The sequence below is a fragment of the Phalacrocorax aristotelis genome, chromosome 6, assembly GCF_949628215.1.
Source record: "Phalacrocorax aristotelis chromosome 6, bGulAri2.1, whole genome shotgun sequence".
Lineage (NCBI taxonomy): Eukaryota > Metazoa > Chordata > Aves > Suliformes > Phalacrocoracidae > Phalacrocorax > Phalacrocorax aristotelis.
This window is the reverse complement of record NC_134281.1, coordinates 19,766,510-19,793,055: the sequence shown is the minus strand read 5'-3', so window position 1 is coordinate 19,793,055 and position 26,546 is coordinate 19,766,510. Positions and strand designations below refer to the sequence as shown.

Below are 26,546 nucleotides of genomic sequence, written 5' to 3'. Positions count from 1 at the left end.
CAGTGAATCAGAACAAGGCTGCATGCAGAGTAACAGTGGGTTTTATGACAACTACATCAAAAATGCTGTTAACTTCAAAGAATCTGCTAGACAATTCCTTCGAAAAGCACAAAATATGTCAGGGGAATGGGCCAGAAAATGGTTGATGGGAGGTAACATGGGAAAATATGAGATGAAGCACTTGAAAATCCCAAGATCACACAGCTGGCAGTGTTTAGAGAAGACATGGAGTGTTCTAGCACTCTCTGGGGCTTTGGGATCCTTGTTTGCAGGAACTAGAGCAGAGCATGGAAAGAAGAAAACATATGTCTGTAAATGTTCAGCCATGATGTTGTGAAGCTTAATCTTAGCCCTGTGTGCAGACTTTCATACTCATTTTGGTTAAATAACTGAGCAGACTTGGACGCAGACACCAAAAGGGGCAATTTGCCCTTGGTAACAGGGTATGTGCAAAAACCCATGTACCACTTGAGCCCATGGTACTAGCTTTTCTCTTGCTGGTGGTTTATGCTGGCATGGTTTACCTTGCAGTTGGGGGCAAAGGATAGGAATGTGCACACAGCTCAGCTGACATGCAGGGATTTGTCCAGTCTCTATAATCTTTAATTTGGAGTAAGAGCGTGCATGCACAGCATTGCACAGGAGTGCCTGCCTCCTAAAGAGCTCCACACTTACACAAGCCACAAACCTTGGTAAGATTTAGGAACAGATCAGTCTCCCTGATACATCAGCATCTCTGTAGAGCTGCCAGCTGAGACTGGAACATAGTAGACCTCCAGTTCATTTCCAGCTGGCTAAAAAATCCTCTCAAATGGAAATTACTTTCGTACCAAAATTAACCTGGGCTGGTTTCAGACCGGTATCTTAAAGGCGTGCAGATTTTCTACTACCCTTTGAATCATCCAGTCTCCCAACAGGGAACTTTAATGCCAGTGCAGCATCTGCTGTAGAATATTTATATTCAGGGCTTCCTGTGTGAAGCTCTGGATGGATGTGATTACTGAATATGTTGGAAAAAGGACAGTTTACTGCCTGGCTTTTGTTTCCAGCTATTTTGTATTTCTATGCAAGGAGCTTATATGCCATGTTGTAAACGGCTGGTTTTCTTGTATGATGTCTCTTTTTTTTCTCATTCTCTTAATGGGCTTCTCACTAAAACTGACGTTTCAGCAGCATTCCCATTATTAGTTATGATGCCAGTAAATGGAGGTCTCAGTAGTGGGCGAAATTTAAATTCGGTTTGAAGAGTATTCAAATGATTCAGCGCTTTACTTTCATTTGGTGGTTCAGTTTTCACAGTGTATGATTTAGTTATTCACATTTTAGTTACTGTGTCGATGTTGTTTAGCAAAGACCTTGTTTTGCCTGGGACCCAACTACAGCTCTCAGCCAGTCTAATGTTGTTTACTGTAGCTAGCATGAAACTAATGTTTTGTTCTCTGGGTTCCTGTTTGATGTTATAAGCCGAGTCACACTAGCTAGTGCAGGAATAATTTCCATTTTGCCTTATACTGCTGACATGAAAAACAGCTAGCAGTAGGAAAGGACCTATTTCTAAGCAAAAATGTTAGGTATGCTTTGGTCTGTTGGTAGTTTGTAGTAGTATATCTTGGATAGGGCTTTACTTTTCATTCCAAAGAACTATCCTAAACAGCAACAATTGATTTGAGACAGGATATAAGAGACTAAGCAATCTGAATATGTGTTGTGAAAGAAGTCTGCAAAGTTTACAACTTTCCCTTGGACATCTTCAGTCATCCTATGAAAAATCCTGACTGGGAAGAAGTTTTCATAACTGAGGCTTATATGAGTCTTGGTAAATATGTCCCAGAAAAGAATAAGCTTAGCAGTAAGTCTTAGTCAGCATTGTCTAGAGGCACCAGAATTCTTAGGCTGTGTTTCCAGATGTTGATGATAACACTGTGCATTTGTTTCATCAGCTGTAAAATGAAGACATGTATTATCATTATCCCAAGCCAACCTGGGGGAAGTTCCGCTCAGATGTCAACCAGAAGCCTCAGTAGGCTCCATTCCTCTGACCGGTGACCTGAGCGTGTGAGTAGGATAGCTTCTCCTTGTGAGGAGGTGCCACCACACTGCAATGTAATGTCACCACATCACTTGGTGCTGTCATCGCATGATGACATTAATTCATCATGTCATGGAGCAATGCCTGTTTAGCATGATGGAGCAGTATCCCAGGATAATGTCCAATTACCTCCATATGTACATTGAATCCTCCTGTCAGGTTTGAGATCCATCTGAATATGGATGTTAGATTATACCCTGTGATGTATATACAGGAAGCACAGAATGAAAATAACTGAGCCTAAGTGATCTGGTCACTCACTTTGGCATTCAGTCCCAAGTATCCACATCTCTTATCTGAATGGAAGCTTGAAATAGAAAAAATAAATACCATGGGCCTGATTACTCTTTTATTTATTTGTGCATAAATCAGAATGAATTTCACTGAATTCAGCAATAGGTAAAGCATCTGTATGTGAGACCAGAATCACACTCCTGAAATGCTGGAAAGATACATTTTAACCTTTACATTAACAAAAAAGGATATCCCAAGATATTAATAGGATGTGTTTCATTTTTGCCCAATAGCCTAATTAAGAGCTAACTCATACTTGAGGAGAAAAGGAAGCAATTTGATTTATAGTATCTTATGTGATTAAATCACCAGGGAGGAGGAAGAAGGATTTGAGATGTAAGAGGGGGAGTTTTAAAACGTATCATTTGCGAAGAATGGAATGTCTTTCTTCTTACAGCCCTTTTGCCCCTGTGTTCACAGCTTGAAGAGGATTCACTGACTTTTATTTATTTGCCTAAACTACTGATTTTTCATCTTGCAGGGTGGCTTCAAAATCCAATGTGAACTTTTTAAGGCACCTAATGATCCATTCTATTATCCCCCAGGACAATGCTAGTTCCAGTGATTTCATGGGGAACTGATTCAGAAAATACCCTTTTTCTCCCTTGTGGTCTCCTAGGCTCTTGAATCATGTTGATATCTGGATACCTCTTTTCTTTGCAACAGTATGGTGGTAGCCAGAGTCAGCAAACAGACCTGGAGTGAAGGTTGATTGGGGAAACAGATTCACACTGTATGTAGCCCAAACAATGTACCTACGGAACAGCTCAATTTCTATGCCAAAGATGAGGCCTTATTGTCAGGGAGTTGTAAAAGCAGTAGAGATGCACAGGATTCCTTGTCCTTCTATCTAAGCATATAATACTGCCATTTTTTTAAAAAGCCCTTCTTATTGATTTTCATTTTGTGATAAACATACTTACAAACTTAGATAGACTTGAGAAACTGTAAGCCAATACCAACAGAAAGTATCATGGGGCTTATAAAATAGAGTGTTCACAGATATTGTTGTTGAACTAATAAAGAGGCAATTCAGAACTTAATAAAGCATTGCAAACTTTGGCCATCAACTTCGGTCAGAAGTTTCGCATGCATGAATCTTAGTGAGTGAATTGTGCCACATGATGACAGTGATGTTTTTCATCTGTGCACCTCAGTGCTTTAGAGGTGTCTAAACATTTTACTGACTAGAAAATTGTGGCACTATGTAACCAAGGGATTTGCCTAAGGAAACACAGATATTTTCTGATATAATTAGGGCTAGAAATAAGGTCTCAGGATACTCTTAGCTTAACCACTAGACCTATTATCTCTCATAGCTTAGTGTAAAGAAAATATCACAGTAGAACTGCTGCACCCTTTCTTCCTAAAACAGCACTGTCAGAGCCTAATCCCATTCTGCACCTATCTGGAGTATCTCTTCCAGCTTCTTCTCTTCAGGATCGAGGACAGAATGGAAATTGAGATCCTTACTCTTTTTCAAATATTGCTTTTCTCCCCTCTATTGCACTATAAGCCAAAGGGAGCTCAGGCTGATTTGAAGGCAAAAATATGTCAATCACACTAAAAACTCCACTCTGCTTTCCTGAATCCCAGGTAGGACAGGATATTGCTGCCCCATTGCAGGTATGATTTGGCACATGACACAGGAAGAGGGTCTGGATTCTGTAAAAAAGATTGCCACCAGAACAGAAAACTCTGCTGCCTTCACTAAACTGTGAATCTGGCAAAATTCAAGAACTGTACAAAGCAAGTGGTTACATCTGCCGGGAAGGGGCAGGAGCTATTCTGACAAAGTGGGAGATTTCAAGAAATGAAATAATTAGCTATTTAAAGGAAAGTAAATACATTCTCACCTGAATGCTTATTTTTTTGTTCCAAAGATTTTGCAGCTGTGACCTTTACTTTCATTGCTAGCAGCATTGCTTAATTTTGCCTGTGTCCATCATGCCAGCACACTCATCAGTTTGATGCATAGACTGTGTTATGGCATGGTTGTGGGTAGCGTGAGCACTGTAGAGGGAAGGTGTGATTGGGCTGTGTTCCTTTTTCAGTGCATATCACTTCTTGCATACTTTGCTTGCTGCAATATGGTGATACCCAGTGAAAGCTGGAGTGTGTTTAGAGGGCAAGAGAAGTGGCTGGGATGGTTAAATACAGAATGCATTCACCATTGTGTGTTAATAACTTGCATTTGGCTTTATCTTTTCGTGTCCCTTTTATGCCTCCCTTACACCCACAGACATGGAAGGGCCTGACCCACTGCTGTTGTTGCTGGACTTTTTGCTACACTTGACACTTCAGCCCTGCTGAGCACTTGATACATTAAGCTTATGGGCATGCATGAATCATGAGCTGCCTTGGCCATAATTCAGGGAGCTGTGTCAGACATCTGTCTTCTAGAAAAATGCCACAGCCACACACAGCTCATAGAAGAATTAACCTTGGGAGATGCATGCAATTGCATTAGAGACATGTGCAGTGCATCTTCTCCAGCTGTGATAATGTCTCCTTGGGAGGACACACCTTCTGGGAAGCACCTCTTTGTGGGCTGCCTGTTTAGTCCACATTAAAAGGGGTGTTTCAGAGGTGATCTCATCAGTTTTCAGTGTTCACTGTGGAATATTAACATGCAACATCATAACAATATATTGCTGCTGCCGAGTCAGCTGCACACACTGTGATTCACCATTCTTTAGCTTGGAAGTGGGGTGCCCCTTGAACACACCATTTTCTTTTTGCTTTTTCGATGTTTGCTGTGGTTGCCTGCTTTTGTTCTAAAGCTAACTGGGATGAACAGGCCAGAGATATTTTTCTGTACTTTTGGAATAGCCTGACCAGTAGCAGTGAGAAGATCAAAATGACACAAGAAGACAAAAGCTTTAAAGGAGTATTTCAGATGTAGGAACAGAGAGAAGTGGAGAGATGCAATATTGGGGAGGAGAGAGAAAAAAGGAGAGAGAATTTGGTTTGGTAAAGCCAGGGAGACTGAGAGAAAGATCCAGGGAATTTGAAAGAAGACAGCACTGTCATCTCATCTTTGAACTAAAGAGCTCAACAGGGGAGGTAAGAAAAGGGAAGGAAAGATAAGTAATGGGAGGGAGGATGCAGAGGGATAGGATACAGATTCAGAGAAAAAAGTGGAAGAAAAAAGTCTCCTAAGATAGCAAAGAATTCACAAAGTTTAGGTTATATCATAAAATCAGGAGGATTATAGTTTTCACTTCTCTGGAATAAGCAGCACTATAGATTTGGACCCTTCAAATAATAGGTGTTTAGAGGCCACCTGTATGTGGCCAGAAGAGAATGCAATGGTCACATCAAAATATGTCAACAGTACTAAAACATGCATGATGAGAAGGAAAGCAAGCTGGCTTCTATATAGGGAACATCTGTGCAGAAACTGTCGTCGTACCACTATAGAGAACCACCAGGAACTCTGTTTGGGAATGCAAAGAGTCTGCTTTGTAAACCCAGAAAGAGAGGCATGTTCTGATTTAGGGCTACTGCAGTTCTGCCTTGATGCTTACCACTTCCACCTCGAGGGGAAAAAAACAAGTGCCAGAATGATTTAAAGACAGAATATCAACTCACACTGCTGCAGGCCTGCTTTCCACATTTTCTTGCTTTTATAGTTTTAGCTCTTGTTCCAAGAGAAGGACTTCTTTGTGTGTGTTTTCTTCCAAAATTCACAGGCAAAATCAGTTACTGAAATGCTTGAGAAAGACATTGGTCAAGATTTTCAGAAGCTTGCAAAGCATAATATCCCTCTTACCTTCCCCCCCACCAAAAAGGCAGCATTTTGTAGGGGAAATTCACTTGTGTAACTTGATTTTTTGTGTCAATTTTCTTTCTACCATTTGCAATCCCAACAAACGCAGAAGGGTGAAGACAATCTAGATTATGAGGCACACATCTTCAGAATTGCAAGACCTCCATTCAGCCCCTCCTGTGCCACAAATGTCTTGTTTGATGTTAGGAAAATTGCTTCATGTGTCCCATATCTCAGTTTCCTAACTGTAATGTGGGAATTACACTTCTTGTGGTCTTGGAAGTGGTGGGAAGATAAATCTGTTAAAGACTGTGAGATGCTCAAACACTATGATGTAGAGACAAGCATTAGGCAAATATGCAAACAGAAGGCCTTACAGGTCCTTTTCCATGGATTTTATTCAGGCCCCTATCTGACAAACAAGTATCACATTCGCAAACCCAAGGGAGGACATGCAAGTCCTGATTTCTGGGTGGGCCTTTAAATCGATGTGGCAGTTTAAGATCAAGGCTGTAACATGACAGTAACAGAATTTTGCTTTATAGGCAAAGAAGCACAAAGCAGTGCCAATATCTTTATTCGAAAAACTCCCCGAGACATTTCTAAAACAGATTTTCTGTAAAATCTGTTGCATTCACAACTACAGAATGTTATGATGTAGCACAAAAGTTTTGATAGCTACTCAAATATAATAGAAGAATCCCAGGCTCAGGCCTAAAAAACCTTTTATAGAAGAACCCTCCTTTACAGATTTCCTATGTATAATTCCTGCAAATTGGCAGCTATTTCTCTATCAATCAGGCATTTAATTATTATGCAGGAATGTTGGCAACGCTGTTCTGGATGTGGCAGTACCTGTTTGATTAATGGATTATTATTTTTTTGCCCTATAATTGAAACCTAATTAAGATAGTGTTTGGGGGGAAAATTAAGAAACACATGGCTGAAGTTTAAATAATTACCAGTCACACGTTTAGTTCCAGAGCAAAGTGCGTTTTTTTATAACATGCTGCTTTATTGTGTCTCCCAGCTATGTTGCAGCATGCTCTTTGCTGTTTTACAAACTGTAACATACAATGATGGTCATTACTATTCATAGATTCATAGAATTTAAGATTGTAAAGGATGATTAGATGATCTAATCCAACCTCCTGCTTGGCAAAGCCCAGGCTTTTCACCCAGTTACCCCCGTATTGAGCCCAGTAACTTGTGTTTGACGAAATTGGATCTTCCAGAGAGACATCTACTCTTGATGTGAGGAAATCAAAAGGCAAATAATTCCTGGATAGTCCTTCCAGTATCTAATCATCCTTACAGTTAGAAAACCCTCAGTTTTGCATCTTGTTTCTAATTTGAATTTTCTGGCTTTAAATTCCAGCCATTGGGTCTTGTAATATATCTTTTTCCGCTAGATTAAGAAGCCCTTTAAAAACCCCTGTGTTCTCATGCTAAAGGTACTTATATGATCTAATCAAATCACCTTTAAGTCTTCTTCTGAATTTAATAATAAGAAAAATCTATTTATTTTGTAGAAGCACTTACAGCCCCAATCACAGAGCAAGGCCCTGAGGAACCGAGAGTTTTTAGGCCTTAGTTTTTAGGAAACTGGAGTTCGCTTCTCCTCTGTCAGATTTTTGGCATGTTCTTGGGCATGTCACTCAGCTCCTTTGTTTCTTGGGTGCTCACCTACAGGGTGGGAATACCATGAGTATATATTCCTCCACAGAATATATATGTTAACAGCTATGAAGTGCTGGGGGAACAATATTAGTCACTGTGCTGAGCTTGTCTTAACAAGACGGCAATCCTAAATCATTGTCCAACTAAACAAAAAAAACCACATCCCCATGTTCAATATGGGTCAAGGTTGAATATCTTCTGTACTGAACTCTGAAACAAGTGCTGTTTACTGTTGTGAAGTAACCGTGTTTTAAATTAAAGCAATAGCGAGGCATGACTATATTAGGTAGCCAAGTGCAATGCTCTGTGACTTCATATGATGCTGACATCAGCTGTTTCACCCTCACATCGTGCAGAAACATCATCTGGATCCCTAAGATAAATGATTCAATGGCAGATGACTTGGACTTGAGCTAAAGTAACTGACTGAATGTTCCCATATTTATTTTTTTTGCCACACCAGATCTGTACGTTGAGCACAGGTACAGATAAAAGCTGGAGGAAAATACTGTCTTCAGTGGTCCCAGCTGCCTCCAAAGTGATTGTGGGACTATACCCAGTTTTACATACTGGCTCATCAGCCCTTTGGCAATGAGACTAGGTCTTTAGGGAGCTGTAAAAGTTTAGTCATGGATAAGGCTTTGCATCCCATTACTGAAAGAAAAAAAAAAAAGTTAAGTCAACAGGCAAATCCTGATTAAACTTCCAAAGTAGGTGTCCAGTCATGCCCAAGGCCTTTGTAAATGTGAATATCACCCAGAAAGATCTTGAGACTTGTCAGTTTGAGATGGAGCATACATACTTCATAGACTGTCTGGAAAACATACATAGTACAAAATGATAGTGTTGAAGAAATCAGTTCCAGTTGTGGACTCAGACCAAGCCTTTGCCTTGGCATGACATCAGTTTAGGCAAAGAACCTAGAACCTGTACGCTTCTCTAAATTGGCACTCTGTGGGCTCTAGGAGGCCAGCATAGGCCCTGAAAGATGCAGGTAAGTGCCCCTTGGAGGCAGATGGGAAAGGATTCTGGAATAGCTTTTCCCTTTCCCATCCATTGTGGTATCCTCAGGCCAGGTTGGATGGGCTTTGAACAACCTGGTCTAGTGAAAGTGTCCCTGACCATGGCCAGGGGGTTGGAACTAGATGACCTTTAGGGTCCCTTCCAACACAAACAATTCTATGATTCTAGGATGCCTCTTTGCTCTTACTTGCAGGTTCTTATTCACTCCAGCTCAGAAACTACAAACATCCATGATGTTGTTTCCTTTCTCCTTGGGCTCTTAAACGCAACGTGGCTTTTCATGACTTGTGGTAAGTGCAGTAGTTACTTATTATGCTTGTTTCAAATCAACAATAAGTGCGTTATTTTCTCCTCTTTCTGAAACACTAATGTCTGGCATCAAGCAACCCTATGCATCATTAACTGAGGAGCTCGGCATTAAGAACCCTGAATAAGAACAAACGTCTGAAGTCAGGCTGTGTATTAGCTATTATCATTCTCTTGCTCTTAATTACCTCTTCCCCTTATTTGTCTCCCTCTGCTGGTATGTCAATAACATTTTCTAACCTCTCAGCAGCTGATTCGTCAAGACTGTAGGTACACATTTGCTCCTGTTACAGGCAAGTGTTTAGCCATGGCGGGGGCAAAACTGCACTAGCGTTTTCACAAGTGTTGATCTGGACTAATTCTATGAAAGTGCTTCAGGTTTAAATTGATACGTTTGTTCTGCTGAACTACCTTTCACGTACCAAGCCAGGTGCTTTTGCCAATCTACCTAAAGTTGAAGTCTCTGTCCTGGGGCGCTGACTCATACTCATGGGGGACTCCTGAGCCGAGCTGTGCTCCCCCTAGACGTCTTGGAATCTCCCCTACAGTTGCCCATCAGAAATACATAAGCAGCAGTGTTTCACTGTAAATTGCTAAGGGGAAAGAAGTAGCTTCACTGTCTAATTCCTCTCAGTCCCTCAGCCTGCACAAAGGGAATGTGCTTTGTGAGGACAGTGTGGATGACTCTCCCTTCTCACCAATGTACTGTATGAAAGCAGAGGCAGGGGAAGGCTGTACTTGGTATCCCTGAAGGAGTAACGAAAGAAACAGGTCCATGCAGCAGTTATTGACTGCAAAGGCTCACATTTTTCCTGTGAAATGATCAGTCAAAGGAGTATTAAACTCACACCTTCTCTAGCATTCACCTGCATTTGCAAATAAATCAGCCATAAGAACAACTTAGACAGCCTCCTCCTACATGGCTTCTCCACTAAAAGACGTGGGAGAACAGCGGCAGTGCTGCCTGTTTTGCTGCAACCCTGTCAGTATTTCAGGTATCATGCTGAATTTCGCAGGGTCCTGTATAGATTACAGTGCTTTCACTGCAACCTTAGTCTGATTCACACTTGCTCTGAGAACCTCCACTGACATGTTAAAAGCTGCTCTGGAGGCTATGGCTTGAACTCCATGTTCAAGCCCATGTTTGTGTGCCTTAGTGGTGCTTGGTGCTGCAGGCTGGACAGCATTTCAAAGAGGCCACAGTGCAGCAGCATCTGCTGCAGAAAATGTGAAGGATAATGTATGTAGCGATGCTGTCTTTCCTGTCACTCTCAACAATACCAGGTAGGAGATGACTCCACTGATTCACTTCCCTCCCTTTTAGGGCAGCATTGATTTTGCAAATTGTTGGCATAAGGTCTTCATAATACATATTTTTATGCAGGTCCTGGATGTTCCTCTCTCCTGTGCACAGCTTGGAAAATAATCTTACAGCATTTTTAAGGGTGGTAGTAAAAGGAGCCCCGATTCATATACATTTGTGCTCTGAGAAATGGGTTTTGTTTGTGAGGTGACAGCATTAATCTAGCAGCATGCGGGTGTGAATCAACACTTTTTCCTGCCATGTATCTTGGCTAATTCCACAATTTTGCCCCTTTGCATTTAAGACTGTTTCCAAGTGGCTTGCTACTCACCAACCTATCCATGTAGGGACTGCAGAGATCACAGCAACAAGTACCACATAGTCAAAAGCATTTGAAATAACAAAGAAAAACAAACGACAAAACCAAAACAAAATATACATCTCAGCAGTGCAGGACTGTTCTCTAAAAACAGGGATGTATCAGGCAAGGCTTTACTGTTAAGAAACCCAAACAGCAACATTTGAAAGTAATTACTTGACATCTAGAGGTCCACTCCTACTGTAAGATTACAAGGTCAAATTTTGCTCTGAAGGATATTGATATGTGGATTAAACCAAAACAATTGTAAGGATTTTGGAGAGCCACATCTCAGAGAAATAAATAACTCATGCCATTCTGAATGTGTCGGGTTACTGTGCCCACGATGGCAAATTGCTCTGTACACATGCACAGTTCAGGCCACAACAGGCTGGAGCATCCAGCGCTGGAGCTGCTGCATACATGCGATGCATTTGCAATTGTAGAGCAGCCAGCTGCTGGATGCCAGGCATTTGGAAAAGCAGTTGATAGCTGTGGCAATACACAGTCGTGTCCCTGAGCTTTCCTTACAGGACAGACAATCAGACTGCATAATGCAGAAAAATCCTGTATTATAAAGGATATCTGGCAATTGCAATGTTGCCTCATAGACCCTGGGCATGCTGTTAGAATAGGAACCTGAAATCTGGACCCTGTGGGCCCATATCTTGAGTTAAATTTTATCTCTTAGCCAGATGCTAACCCAGGTCCTCTGGGAAAGAAAGTATGGATGTAACAGACAGCAGATTTTGTCTTTCAAGAGTTTGGAAAGCCAAATTCTACACTATGAGGAGTGTTTACTATCTGCTGCTGACTCTGCCAGCGCTGGACAAGCTGTTGATAACATTGTTGCTCCTTTTCCCATGTATACACTAGAGATTATCCACTTACCACTGCCGAAACACACTTGGAGGTTGTAAATTGGAAACTTCTATATGACAGGTCAGTAACTGTCATTTCAACTGTAACAGCCCACGCAAACCTGGCTTAAACTACTTGTGGTAGGTGCAGTTGAAATACAAGATGCAAACCCAGACCATATCCTGAAGGGTGTGCAGAGAATATCCACAGTCTGCACATGGTTCGGGAACTTGAGAGGGAATGTTAAAGTATTTAAAAATATTTTATTGAAGTATTAAGACACTGAGCATACCTATCTCTGTGTTAAACACATCAGGACAGTGTCTGATGTTTTTGCAAGTCCAATTTTCTGGATTCGGGTGTGGGTTTTACTACTGACTTCCAACATGAGTTGGGAAAACAATAGTGTTTCTCTACCTCATTAAAAACCTGAATTGTCCCTGTGAACCAGCTCAAGCTGGAGTCAGCACATCAAATCCTTGTTTCCATTTATGTATCAGTGCTTCTCACTGTATGAAATTTGTGACATGCCTGGATGTGACCACATGAATTTAGGCAGCAGTCTCGGTGCTCCCGGGATACCGGGAATCTAAGTCTGGGTCCATGTCACTCCAAAATGTTTCTTTTTCCCATCAGAGGATGGAGGCAATTGCATCCATCAGCAGAAGAAAACCCTTCCTGCAAAGCCAGGCACAGAGCGCTTCAGAGAAGCAACCTCTGGCCAACAAAATCCTACTCCCTTCTGAAGCTGGAAGGCTTTTAAACCTCTGTTCTGCGATCCAAACCACCGGGGTCTGCTGTCCTGCCACTGCACCTTGCTGTTCTAGTGGGCAGGACCAAGGAGCCTTTGCATCTTTGCACACTGAGGTACAGTTCTCTTCCTCAAGGTCTGTGCAGACATGGCGATCTTGCCAATATTACACCTTTTGTGAAGTTAAAGAGGTTACAAAGCGATGCTAGCTATGGATTGCCTGGTGGATGATTGTCCAGGTTTAGACTATCTGGGGAGGTTATCAGAGAGTGTGTGGACCGCGTTTCTGCCTCTCCTTTGCCAGCTGTCCCTGCAACTTGCCAGCGGACAATTTCGAGGAGGCCGAGCAGCTTGGGTTTGGATTTAGAGAAGGTGAAATTACACTGCAGCTACCCAGAAGACAGTGTTGCAAAATCCAGGCCTTTAGAAGTCAGGCTCAGAAACCCTGGTGACTTTGGGCTGTGTTTATTAATTCTGTTATTTCAAATTTTTAGCCTGCCCTCTTGTCATGCTCACCAATGATCCCCGAAGTCATGGTGTGGTTAAAAAAAAATAATCATAGGTGCTGTTATTATTATTTAACAGAACTGCGGATTCCCATGATCCGATCTGTCTCCGGGAGGGGGCCCCGAAGGAAGGCGCCGTACCCTGCTGGAAAGCCAATGAGGGACCCGCGGCAGGGAGCCCCGCGGGGGCGGTGGGAAGGAGTCCACGACGCGCCGCGTGGGGCGGGGCGGGGGGTGCCCGGGGGGGTGCCCGTTGCCCCCCGCCGAGGGGGGCCGGGGGCGCAGACTCCGGGCGGGGGCGGCGGGGCCGGTGGCGGGAGGGGAGCGGGGCGCGGAGCGGGGCGCATGCGCGGCGGCGGAGGGGGCCGGGGCGGCGCGGGGGGCGGGCGGGGAGGAGGCAGGGCCGGGCTGGGCCGGGCCGGGCCGCCTGCTTGCACGCCTATTTGAGCGAAAGTAGCGGTTCGCGGGCGCTCAGTACCGGCCGCCGCGGAGAGGTAGCGGGTGAGCGGCCGCCAGTCGGTGCCCGCAGCCGGCGCGGCGCTGCCCGCCGCCCCCCACCCCCCCGCCTCCCACCCCCTGCTGAGGACTGCCGCGCTCGTCGCACGAGTGGCGGTGGGGGGAGCCGCCCCGCGGGGGCCGCCTCTGCCCCTTACCCGCCGCGCCGTTAATGGAAACATGGCGATGGCGGCTCCGACCGGCAGCGCGGCGTCCGTCGCCCCGGCCCTCTGCGGCCACCTGGCCCTGCTGCTGCTCCTCGCCGCCCCCGCCGCACACGGCTACAGCTTCCCCCAGCAGCACACGTAAGTGCCGCCGCCCCGGCCGGGACCCCCCGCCACAGCGGCTCGGCTCGGCCCGGCGCGGTGGCGCATCGCGGGGCCGCCCCGGGGCCTGCCGGCGCCGTGCGGGGAAGCGGCGGCGGGCGCCGAGCCGTGGCGGGCTCCGCCGTGCCCCGCCGCCCCCCGCCGCACTGGACGCGGTCGGGCGCGGGGGTCTCCGCCCGCTCCCTGCCGGCCGCCGGAGCGGCGGGGCGAGGGACGGAACCAAAGTTGCTGGAAAACGCAAACTTCCCCGCCGGGTGCCGGCATGCAGGGTGGCGATCGGAGCGTTAATGCGGCGAGAGGGGGGGGGAAGGCGAAAAAGGACTTAAAGGACTTCCCACCCCCCCATTTAAAGCACGCATATGGTACCCACAACCGGCCGTATCCGGCGGAGTTTGGGCATAAACTATGTAATATATAGGTAGTTCTACAGGCTGTCTGAGCTGGCCGTTCGTCCTCTCCCTCCCTCTGGACCGACAGAAATTGGCTGTAATCTACTAAAAGAGAAAGTCGGAAAGCAGCTCGTTTGGGTGAGGGGGTGGGGGATTGGAGAGTCGCTGCAGGAAGGATATAAATAGATATTTTCTTTTTTTTTAAGAAAGCAAGCGCTTTGGAAGTTCATGATTGGGAATATTTGCTAACACATTCAGCTCTCTTGCATACCATGATAACCCTGAAGCCCTGTCCCCCTCCACAAGGCAAGGTGAAATCATGCTGAGATGTATTTTAAGAGGCTGTCATCTCTGTTATGAAATGCTGAGGTTTGTTGACACAAAACTGGGGGGAAAAAAAATCCAGACAATTCAAAGTAAAGGCTGACACCGTGTCCTTACAGTCTGTTTTTCTGAAGGTGTGGAAAGATTTCAATGACATAGAGTTAATAATAGCGGTGTTGCCCTTAACGTTATGCTGCCCCAGTGGACATGCACTGCTTTATGTCACAATTTTCTTGTCACTTTTGAGTTGCTTAAGAATAGAAATACATTATATCTATATAAAATGTCATAGGAATTATTTTTGAAAGCCTTTTAGATTAACGTCTTTGAGATCAAAGTACATTTTTACAGACATGTAGTCAGGCCTTCTGAAAAGAAGGCTTATCGGCAGAAGAAAGAGTGTTGTTTATTTGGGAGAGCTGTAGCTTACTGTGTTAATATCTGGCTTCACTGAAGGCATGGCTGTTTGCACTCCTTATTTATTCAGAAATACCTCCCATCCAAACAGATTCATTCTGAATTCTCTTGGGTCTTGTATCCTTGTTTCTAATTATCTTTGACCTTTGGGACCCCATGAGTTCCCTTTTTTTGCTGTCTCGTAAGTACAGAAATTCTTCAGAATAAGACCCTGAGAAATGCTTACCTACAGGGGGAGGAGAGGAAAGGGAACATGCCGGTCCTCATCCAAGTACCACAGCCTTATGGCCGGATCCAGCATTGCTCTCACATGAATAATCTTTACTTCCATAAGAATCCCTACAGAAGTAAAGGGGATTATGTATGTGGTGAAGCACAGATAAAGTCTGCAGGATGTTTTTGATATTTCAGCAGCTTTTTCAGGGGTTGTAGGTTGTTGCTTTCTCCTCTTAAATTTGGGACACTGTATCATATTATAGAGTAAATATCTTCTGGGTACCAGTTTACAAGTCAGAACTGTGATTTCTGTCTAACTGCAGAAAGTTTTATAGGAAGGGTCTTATACCAGGAGAGACATACTTGAGAGACATATAATTGGTAAATAATGCATTGGCCTTCCCCTCACCCAGACCGATTATTATCTATATTGTTCTAAAAAGCTGGCAGTGTTTACTAGCCAAATCAGTTTTACTCCAGACAATTTGGTGCGCTTTACTAGGGTAGATTTAGTTAGATCTGCACTCTTATCAGTGGTCTTATCAGAGTGGGCCTGATTCTGTACTGAGGGAGGCAAGATGCATAAAAACTGAACCCAGTGTTAAAGATTCATAATTTCTTGCAAACGTGAAGGAAGCGTCTTGAAAAGACCACTAATTCTGTGTGTGCCTCTGGTGGGAAATAATGCTGTCTGGCTGCATCTGGAGAAGAGGCACAGGAGGGATGTGAGACCTCAGCCTACCCTGTATCTTCTTGCTCATTTTAGTCCCCCTGTGACCTGTTTTGTGAACCCAGAGAAGAGAAGAATCACGAATGGATATTTGATGATGATGCACAATTGCTGGGCAGTAGGTCAATGCTGTAACATGTGGGCTGCAATGCCTTGCGAGCTGTGCCCTAGGGCTGCCGTGACTGTTTCTCAGGAAGGAAATATTTAATAGGAGTAAAGAGTCTGATGGTAGCTGGCACCAAGGTTTGAACAACACTCTAATTGACTGTTCCCCCCCGCCCCGCCCCCCCCCCCCCCCCCAGTAGCTCCGTGTCTGCATCCTTGTTTTTAAAGGCTCTGGATACAATGTAAATCTTTTTGGAAGATTTGTGCTCAGAAGCCAAGTTGAGCATTGTGGTTTTTCCCCTTACGAGCCACTTTTCTCCGACTTTGGGCAATGCACCCCTGTAACAACAGCAAATGATTTAGAGCATTGATTACAAACCTTGTTTGTCTTTGGAGATTTTCTCTGTAAATCACTGAAGTCATCTTCTGCTACAGGACTCTCAAAAATAAAGCTGCTTTTTTTAAGTAGCCCCAGAACTGTTTCATTCTGACAGGCAGCGGGCTGAATGATCAAGATATTCTGTCTAAGGGGGAGGGGGGAGAAAATAAAGAACACTTTATTTATTTATTATTTTAGTTACAGTTGTATTAATTATCATCAGTGGTTCTGTGTGGTGATTCTTGGTTCTGTCCCTGATAAATTGCTGGTGTCCCACATTATCTCTCTCTTCCTGGGTAGCATGGTTTTAATCATCTTATGCTGAGCTAAGGAAGGCTCGGCTCAGCCAGTTGTCCAAAGGGGAGTTTTGCATTGAGATTTAAAATGCAAAATCCCAGATTGGAACAAACCTATTGGGGCAGGCATGTTAGGTGATGTCCGCTGACTGACGAGGCTCCTTTTAGGAATGGTCATGTACAAAAACGTGCATCTGTGTGGTCAATGGGATTAATGGCTGTGGAAAAAAGGCTGTTGGCTGCAGTTAATTTTTCTTTTAAACAGTATGCAGAGGGATTCCTGTGGCAGTGTGGTAACAACCTCTGCTTGAATTTCTGAGAGATTTGGTATTAGATGATTGAAAGCCTGGTCAATCAGGGAAGTCCTGCACCTGTATTGCCGTCACCTTCTGTTAGTGGGGATAGTGTTCATGCGAGTGCTGGAGAATGTGGCTGCCTGTGCCACCACTTGGGAGCAGAACAAACCCCCTCCTCACTTTGCAGAAAGGCTTTTTGTCACTTGGACTTGAAAGAAAATTGCCACCTGCTAGAGGGTGGCGAGCCATTTGCTTCTTGTGAGGAAGCAGGTGTGTGCAGGATTGCTGTGTCTCCACTGGTGAGGCTTGGCTTCATTGCTGCTCTGCAGGGCATCTCTGACCAGCCAGCCAGAGGAGAAAGGGATCTCTGCAGGGTAAAGCACCAGTCTGGGGACTAGGGTCCAGTCCTGCTTCTCCACCATGAGATTTAGCACTTGTCAGATACAGGCAGTAGTTTTGGGCAGCAAGCTCTAGGTGTTACCAGGGTTGCTGTGGGATAGTGAGCAGTGAAGGCTCTTGCTGAGAGCAATAAGGCCTAATAGTTGCCCATCACCACTGGAAGATAGTCTTGAGGCTGCCTCTACCAAATGAGTTGCTTCATTTTAGGAGGTTTTGATTTGTACTTGTATCATTTCACCCTTAATGAGGTTAATGATGCTGGTAGTGAAGGCACATCTGGGCTAGCAGGGCTTGAAATAAATAACTCTATTAGGACTGGATGCTTTAGGGTTTGCGGGATACCATGTAGAGGAAGTTCCTTCTCTTGTTCTACTGCCCACCTGCTATGCAGGCAGAAAATATCTTCCTATGATGGTTTTGATGCTTGAGAAGGGAACTTGTCTGGAAAGGAGTGGAGAAGTGGGGAGATGGCCCTGCTTGTCATCTTCTACACTCAGCTGAGCAGAGAGACAGCTCCTTGGGAGGACAATCTACCCAGTGAGTGACTGACAGATAGTGTCACTCCATCCCTGTGAGGGCTGAGCAGCCTCTGCGAGAACTGGTACCCAGTGGGGGCACAAACACCCAGTGTCCTTGCAACAGCCCCCTCTGGGCTGTGCATCAGTGGCAGAATCCCCTTTGAGGTACACAGAGGTACCCTGAACTGCCCAGAGGATAAATAACAGCCCCAGGGAGAGGAGCAAATGTTTTTGAAAAGCCGTTTGCGATATTTCTTTTTGGCATTTAAAAAATTTTTCTCCACTTCTGTTACCATTCCTGAATGCTTCCTGCTCAGGTATTGCATGGGGAAGGGGTAGGCGTCACATAGCAGGACATTACTGCTTTCTTGCCTGTCCTTGTGAAATGTAAACACCATATCCTGGCTGTAGTGATTGCCTTCAAGTTTGTGGTTTCAGGAGTTTGAGTTTTTCAACTGTATACGCTGAAAAATTGTTAATTTACATTCTCCTGGGGGAGCATGTGTGGGTTCCCACTGAAATCAATAAGGTGCCTGCACGTAGATCTGAGGATAGAAATGGGCTCGTGTTTGGTGTCTGACAGGTATAGTTCCAAAGCTTAATTGTAAAGAGGCTTTGTGTGTTTTATATGCATATACACAACAGCCCCTTAAAGGTGGAAGATGGTTGCATAAGGTCTAAATGGAAACCTGAAAACTTATCGTTGAATGAGCTTCCTGGTGTTTGGCTTCAAAAGCCATCAGAAAGGCTCTGAGGGCTTAAGTGCTGGGGCATCTGCACACTATAACATTGTGCATGTGCACAAACCGTATGAGTTAAACAATGCTTTTTTCAGCCAATGAAATACTCATGTGGAATGAAAGAAAAAGTCATTTTGTTTGGTAATACTTGAGTGAAATATTCAGCAAGAAAGGACAGTATCTGAATGTTTCGATATTTACATTTCCAGGAGCCTCTTGAAAGCAAAATATGTTTTGTTAGCAAAATTATTTTTTCCTGTCTGGGGTGTTGGTAGTACTTTGTTTTAGAGCTGTTCCTGTAATCTAGCCTTCATCCTCAAGTTTATTATTGCTGGGTTGTATGGGGAGTGGGGTTGTACAAACTGTTGTTACTGGAGAGTTGGCTTGTATCAACAAGCTATTGCTATGGTTTTCTTTAGGCTGAATCATTTGATCTTTCAGAGCATGCACGTGGATTTTCTTCATAACTTTAACAGTATTCCTACGACCCTTCCAATTCCATCTCAGCCATTATCTTTTGGTCATAAATACCAGAAATAAAAGGTCTTTACCCAGAGTAAAGGATTAATTCTTCCGCTGTAAAGTGAAGTGCTTCTTGCATTGACTGATGCATGAGTGGTCACGATATTTAGCCAGATCAGCTTGTGATGGGTGAAAGGGCTGCAAGGCAAGAGACACATGGATCTGAATGGCAGTCAGGCCAGACAAAGGTTGCATGGTCTGTGGTTTCTGTTAACTCTGCACAAGGTCGTTGTTCTTGCCTGTGATTAGGCTACCATGCTGCCTCCCCGGAAGCGGCTTCTCAGTCTGGTGGGGACAGTGCAGGAGCTGTTGTATATGTAGCACACCTTCTCCCAGGACCATGTGAGACTGCCTGTCAGGAGAACCAGGATTGGGCCTCCTCCCCTTGCTTCTAGTTGAGCCTGAGAACTCCAGAGGAGGCAATTGCTGATAGCAATCAGATTGGGTGCTAAATAGGGATATAAACCATTTAGTGCAGTAGCTCTGATGATAAAGCCTTGGGCGAAGTTGCCAAAACAGAAGTTGAGTTTGCATATCTCTAATGAGCCAAGTGCCTTTGGGCAGTAATGGCACTGAAATGTGTGGAGTTAAACCCAAAAAGTACAGGATGCCACATGATTTTTAGCTCTGATTTGTGTCAAAAGTCCCTGAAGTTCTTGCAGTGAAAAGGAGATTTTTAATGAGTCTCCTGCCCCCCAGACCATCATCCTTCTTTCATTGTCCACAAAGGGTGGGAATGGAGCTACTTTTTGCATGGACTAGGCTGGAGCTATGTTTGCACCAGTGGGTATCTGTTAGGAATCCACTGAAGCCCTGGACAGACTTTGGATTTCCTTGGGTTCTGTTGGTGCCAACGCTGTTCTGCTACCTTGTCCTGCACTGACATTTGAGGAATCTATGAAACAATATGGGTTGTGCCTACAGTGATATCATAGTGCCACTATGATAGAAAACACGGAGCGATGGATTACAAAAGGCATGTTCATTTACTTGATGAAGGTTGTCTATCTTGAATTATTTATGAGGCTTTACAGCATGCTAGTAAATTTTGCAAAAGCAGTGGAGTCCTGGTAATGTGAGCCTCTTCGCTGCAGCTTCCGTAGTGGAGTTTTGCTGAGAAGGTACAGGAGGTGGGGAATGGAGGAGGAGGAAGAAATAGGCAGTGAGTGGAGGGATAGAGAGAGAGACTACTGTTTTCATGTACAAATGATGAGGTGTGCGGAGCAATGAAGTGCGAATTAGTTAGATTTTGCTGTGCAGTGTGCAAACCTGTGTAGTGTTAGAGAAGAGCTTATGCTTCAGGGAAGGGTGGCTGGGAAAGGATGGGGAGTATAGATGCAAGGACATAGAAGGGTGAAAATCTCATGATCAAAATGCTGGCATCTTCCCATCTGTAGGAACATTAATCACAGGGGTAGTTTTTTTAAAGTATATACTAATTTCAGTGAGGTTTCCTTATCTGAGTTCCACCAAATGAAGGATCAAGCCAAAATTGGCCAGGCTTTTCTGTGTGGCACTGGGCAGCTGGAAGACTTGCAAGTGTGCACAGTGTGTGGCAGTGGATCGGAGGGGTTTGCTCAGGATAACCTGGTAGATCTGTGGCCCGCAGGAGCATTAAGTTGCTATTATCCAACAGGGAGAGCGAGGGCAATAAAAGCCTGAGTCCCGGAGCAGTGTGTCAGCTTCCCTTGGTCCCTGCTGGAACACCACTTCAGAGCTAAAAATCAGCGATGTGGCAGGCATGGTGCAGGTTTGGGGTGTAGCTGGCACTGCGTACCTGGTTTGTTGATAAATACAGCCCCCCCCATGCTTTCAGGCTTCCAAGCCTCTTGGCCTTCCAAGCACAAACAAAGTTACCCCTTAAACTGTTAAATTGGTGGAAAGAATTGGGAAAGAGCATTGTATCCATCTCCGTTGAAGTGACAAATGAGGATACGACTCTACTTATAAATAACAATGCCTTTCAACTCACAACAGAACTGGGTCCTGAAACTTCTCTCTTGTCACAAGCTGCCGGTCTGTTTGCTGTCAGTCTGTTTCTTCTCCTGTGGGCACTTAATATTCTTCAGTCCAGAAGAAATCCCGTATCTGAAGTCTGATGTCACATTCATGCTCCAAATAAGAAAACAAAACAAGAGGCATATTTCTAAATGTTTTTCAGAGCTGACCTTGTATAAGCCACTTAAGCTTCAAAAATGTATAAAGCTTTCAGTGATTTAATTTCTGTTGAATCAAAGATATCCTTGTATTTGAATTTTCATCTCTATTGAATTTTATGTAATAATACCTCTTTATTGTGGCCAATGAACACTTTATCTACAGTGTGACACAGTGAGGGCCATGAATGCAGTGCCTTGTTTGCATTTCTAACATATGGTGGGTTTCACAGTTGAGTTTTTGGCAGCTGTAATGCAGACACCAAAATAGAGACAGACTTAAGCCAAGCAAAACACCTAATATTCAACTTTATCAGGTGTTGAAGATTGAGTCACATTCTGGGCTGTGAATGGTTGAATGTGTTTTTATTGCTCCATAATGAATGCAGTAGACCCAGGAGGAGGTCTCTACTAAGCATTCACTCTAGTTTCACATTCTTGGGATCAGTGCAGGGGATGGGGGGGTGGTGGTCAGTGGCTCAGGGAGTGTTGTGTGGGCTCATATGCTTCCAGGACCTCTGCGGGGGGAGGGATGCCCATTGCCCAGGTAAAAGTACACCTGCAGCAGCGTGTTGTGCCTACCAGGGGCAAAAAAGGTGTCAGAAACAGCATTTAATTGCTCAAGACTTGCAAGCTGAGGAGAGTTTCAGGACATTGAGCTAGGCATGCATCGCAGCTTTGTGGGCACTTTGCTTTCCCCTCTTCCCCGGCTGCTCTAGGAAGGAGAGTAGATTACATTAGTATGAAAAAAACCAGTATTTTTGTCTTCACGCAGCGCTTGGTTTTTATTTAGTCTGTTTTTGTTTGCTGGGAAATATTAATAATTGTTGACCAGTGACCAAACTGATGACGTTATTTTGCCTCTCACAGCATGACAGCACTTCTAAGCGCACAGACCAAAACAGCATCAGCCCAAAAGGAGTCCCTTCTGTGCACAGGCAGATATGTTTTCATGCCCCTCCTTGGCTGCGTGCTGGGACACTGCTCGTGATTGAGCCATTCTACGTGATGTTGGATTTGTTACAATGCAGAAGAATTTGTTGTTGTCAGTCATACCTGCTGTACTCTGCAACGGCTGTGTTAGGCTTAAAAGCTGAGGAATGTCAAAAAATGTTTTGAGATACTGGGCCAAACTCACCCCTGATGTAACAATGCTGTGGGAGTGGGATTATGCCAGGGACAACTTTCAGGCCTTTGTCTTTTAACTTTTAAATATCACAGTGCTTGTGGTTGCTTCTGATGTGATTTTTATTGTGAGATGGAGAAAAGAAATGCATCTAACACATCTACTATCTGCTCATACTGTGGTCCCAGTTTCTAAATAACCCCATTTAGCCCCTGCCTGCCTGTTTGACCCAGCAACAAAAATGTTGTGTTGGCATTTCTGACATCAATACTGCCTTTTTACCCATCATCTTAAGGCTAAATTGAACACTTCTGTGTCACTTGCTCTTCACTATGTTTATTTGTTTCGATCTAGTCTTTACTTTAGAGAAAAACCTCACCAGGTCTGTCTCACCCTTACCGCCTGCTAGGAGGTAGGGCGCTCTTTTCTGAGAAGTGCCTCCTTCCACAGCTGAACCTTATACCCTCAACTTCTCCCTGCTTCCCTGTGTCCCCTGCTTAGATGAGAGGATGGAGCAGGTGAGTCAAAAGGGCTCTGACAGCTGCATCTTGGCACGAGGTCTCACTTCACCATTGTGGCTGCTGGGCTAGCTCGTACCTTTTCTCCCTATTACAGCCCTGTCCTGACAGCCTTGCTGGTGCTTTTTGTGCTCAAGCAAGCACAGAATTACCAAGCCAGAGGTGAGGCTACATCTCAAGACCAGTGCTCTGTGTGGAGCACTGCCTGTGGCAATGCTGGTGTGTGGGAATCTTCTTTTCCTGCCTTTCTTCTCTTGACACTGCTCCAAGTGGAGCCTTGTGCTGAAAGCATTGCTGGTTTGTGCACTTTATGAATGTGATTATGCCTGCTGAAAGTGGCCTTTTTTATTCTATAAGGGCCACTTAATAAATGTCACTTATTTGGTGACTATTAGGCAACTGAGTGCGTGGTCGCCTTCTCAGCTGGAAGTGGCTGCCAGACCCTGTCCTGTTCTCTGGAGTCACAGCTGGCTGGTGGAAGAGTAGGTTTGCCACTTGCCAATAAAAAAGATGCGGTGTTTTCCTGGTAGCTTGCATAGTACTTGACTCTCATTCTTAGTTAAATCTACTTAGAGCTGGTTTTGTTGTTAGATCCCAAAGATAGCATGAGGATTATTTTATGTGAAGTTTCTTCCAGAGAAAACAAAGCAGCTGCAGAAATGAAGGGTTTAGTAAATGGTACCTGTCCTTCTTACAGAGGAAGGTCAGAGTGATTGCATTGTGGTGGTGGTGAGCTGAAAAGAGACCCACTATGGGCTGCAGATCAGATGCTCCAGCTGTTGCATTACCTGAGGCCCATGTTAGGGCCACAAGTAATGCATTACCTGCAGCTTCTCTTCTTAAAAATATATGCCCCTTGTTTGATGAAGGATTCATGTGCAAAGCCTGGTGCCTTAGGGGCTGGGTGGAATTGGCAATGAGAGTGCTGTTTCATCCTGCACAAGAGCAGCTAACTTGCAGTACTGCGTGAGCTGCGGTTTGTTGAAATGTTCTGAAGTCTGAAGTTCATTGCGCAAAAGTTCAGGTTCCACGACCAAAGCAAGGGCTATAGCAAGTATACAGTATTTTTTTTCTAACTTTCCATATGAAACGAACCTTGCTTCCTCATTTGGCTTGGCTACAATGTTTATTACAATGTCATTCTTTCTCATTTTTTTTCTACTGCTATGATGTTCAGGTTTAGCATTTATCTTTGAATAGTTCCTAAATAGCAGAGTGCTTGCGTTACTGGCAGTGACATATAGTTGGTCTTGCTCATGGGTAGCAGTGAGGAGTCTAGACAGACTTCAGCCCTTGGTGGCATGCTTAAGAGTCAGGAAATTACCTTGGAAGTTGTTAAAATTGCTCCTGTGTTAATCTTGCTGTTATACCACAGCTTCTGGCAGTATGTGGGTTAGCAAAATGCTTGTAGCTGAGAATGAGGGCAGAGTCTCACTTTGGAAGAGTCTCAGCAAAGACCTTGTCTTACACCTTTACTTTGAGGAGATTTACACTGATGAATTTGGCCCGCTTTTCCATTGCCAGGCCTATCTTCCAGGTGTTCTCTTATCCCTGATTGATCTTCTGGCCTACTTTCTATCCATTACGTGTTAAAAGGTGACCAACCTGTCAGTCTTGGCTAGCATGAGGAGCAAAGTTTGTGTGCCTCAGGCTTGTTCCCTGGGAAGACAAGTAATTCTTTCATGGCACCCTTGGGATTGTCCCCCCTCCCCATTGCTGTATGAGCATCTTGTTCTGTTCTCCATCTTCCATTCCTTAGAATGGTGTTTTACACATGCTTTGTAATAGCACTTGCACTTCCCTGTTGCTCATTTTGCTGATGAAACTAAGGCTTCAGAGACTCCAGTATGTCAGCAGTGGAGCAGGAAATGCAACCCAGGTCACGTAATTCTTCCTCTTCTGTTCCTCCAAATGAATCCATGCTCTTCGTTTCAGGATAAATGTTCGTGTCAGATTAAATGTTCGTGCTACGTACTAACAAGACAACAGATTTAACTGCAAGAACAGAAATGTGGCCAGGAGGATTTGGACTCCAGGGACAATACCTGTTCCTTCAGTTTGGGAGAGTGGGAACTGTCCTTGTGGATGAAAAGCTTCTCTGAAGGATGCTATTCTCTGGCAAATGCTTGGGATCATCAAAGCTTGGGCAGTGCTGTTCTCTGTATAGTTAGGCAAGGGTGAGAGGGCTTGCTGCTGAATGCTTACTGCGCTCAGCACAGGGCTTTTACAAATTAAATGCGTGCCCTTTGCTGCGTAAGCCCTCCGTTGGCTGCTTGTGCCACTTAAATTACAGTCAGGCACCTTTCCCAAGAAATGCTTTCTTTAAAATAGCATTTTTGCGCTGATGATGCACTCATTTAGAATTGGATCTTTTGTGCTCATTGCCTCCTTGTGGCAAGCGCTCACCGGTGGGACCAGTTGCTGGAGGAACTGTAGGGCAGTAGCTCCTGACCACCCCTTGGACGTTTATCCCCTGATTAGTACCTGAGATAACATCTGAACATTTCCCACTCCCTGTGTGTGTCTCAGAGAGAAATTCTAGAGGCCATTAAGCTGGGTAATTTACATGCTTCTTGAGCCTGTGCCTAGGGAAATATATTTCACAGGTAATTTCAAATCTCTTGGTGTGTGGAAGAAGTCGTTATTCTAAATAGAAAGGGGCTGGTGATGTCGCGGGCCCCATTGAGAAGACCACATTAGGGACTGGGATTTTTCTCTCTTGCAGAAAAGCGTCCAAGGCATTGTATTCATAGGCATTTTGGATGTCAGATGTTTTTGGTTTTAAAGTTGATACTCATTTAGAAAAGCAGAAGAGGTAATTATCTTGTAATCTTAGATTTCAGCTACGTGTGAGCATATTGTGTGTGAGGGCTGGGAGGAGACCTACTCCGGGGTATTCATAGGTGCGTGAGTTTCCTGCTTTGGTGTTCAAGTGCTGTCTTCCAAGGGCAAACATCAAATTTAGCATCAGGAGGTTTCAGTTGCAGTTCTGAGTCTGCTCCCAAAAGTCTGTCTGGATTTGAGACGACTGCTTCACCTTTGTAGCTCTATTCTTTCCTGCTGGGGGAGGGACCAAAACAAAAACAGCCCAGAAAATGACAAAAATACTAAGAGGATTTGACAGCTTGATGTTGATCAGTGCCTTCAAAACTATGTTTGAGCTGTTGCACTCTGTGCTTTGTGATAATGCAATGGTGAGGGAATGTGGACGGTAAGTATGATAATTGTGAAGTGAGGCTGTGGGTGCGTTGCTGGCCTGTTAGCTTGAGGTATATGGTGAGGAAAGGGATGCATCTGTGCTTAGGCTCCAGTAGAGTTTCCTAGTGACCTTTCCCTTTTGAAAGGGAAGACAGCTTGTTGTAGACTGGTGTTTTCTTGCAGCAGGGGGAACTCCCGAGGTGCTCCAGCACAGTATCCTCCTTCCATGGGGTCCTCCAGGACAAGAGGTACATTCTTTCCGTTGTGAAAAGCTGGCTGCAGTTGGAGATGGGGAAACTGAGCCTGATGGACCAATGTCCTGAGCATGTATAGCAAATCCTGTAGTACCTTCTGAGTATTTCCAGTGCGGTTCAGTTATCTCCATTTCAGTAAGCTTGTATCTTTTTCAAAGGAAAGGTTGTATGTATAAGCTTTTTCCTTGTGGAGGGAGCA

The 26,546-nt window shown here is 44.5% G+C and overlaps 1 protein-coding gene across 7 annotated transcripts in view; it reads left to right on the top strand.

Annotated features, from left to right (window-relative positions):
- Positions 1 to 13,324: 13,324 nt before the first annotated feature.
- Positions 13,325 to 26,546, top strand: part of CACNA2D2 (calcium voltage-gated channel auxiliary subunit alpha2delta 2) — a 236,553-nt gene continuing 223,331 nt past the window's right edge. For 4 of the 7 annotated variants that reach the window (XM_075096398.1, XM_075096395.1, XM_075096399.1 and 1 more), the window contains exon 1: positions 13,326 to 13,743. In XM_075096398.1, the coding sequence (XP_074952499.1) occupies positions 13,619 to 13,743 (125 nt within the window). In that variant the 5' untranslated portion in view covers positions 13,326 to 13,618. Of the gene's footprint in view, positions 13,744 to 26,546 lie in introns of all 7 variants that reach the window. The other 3 variants (XM_075096400.1, XM_075096396.1, XM_075096394.1) reach the window with 1 other exon arrangement.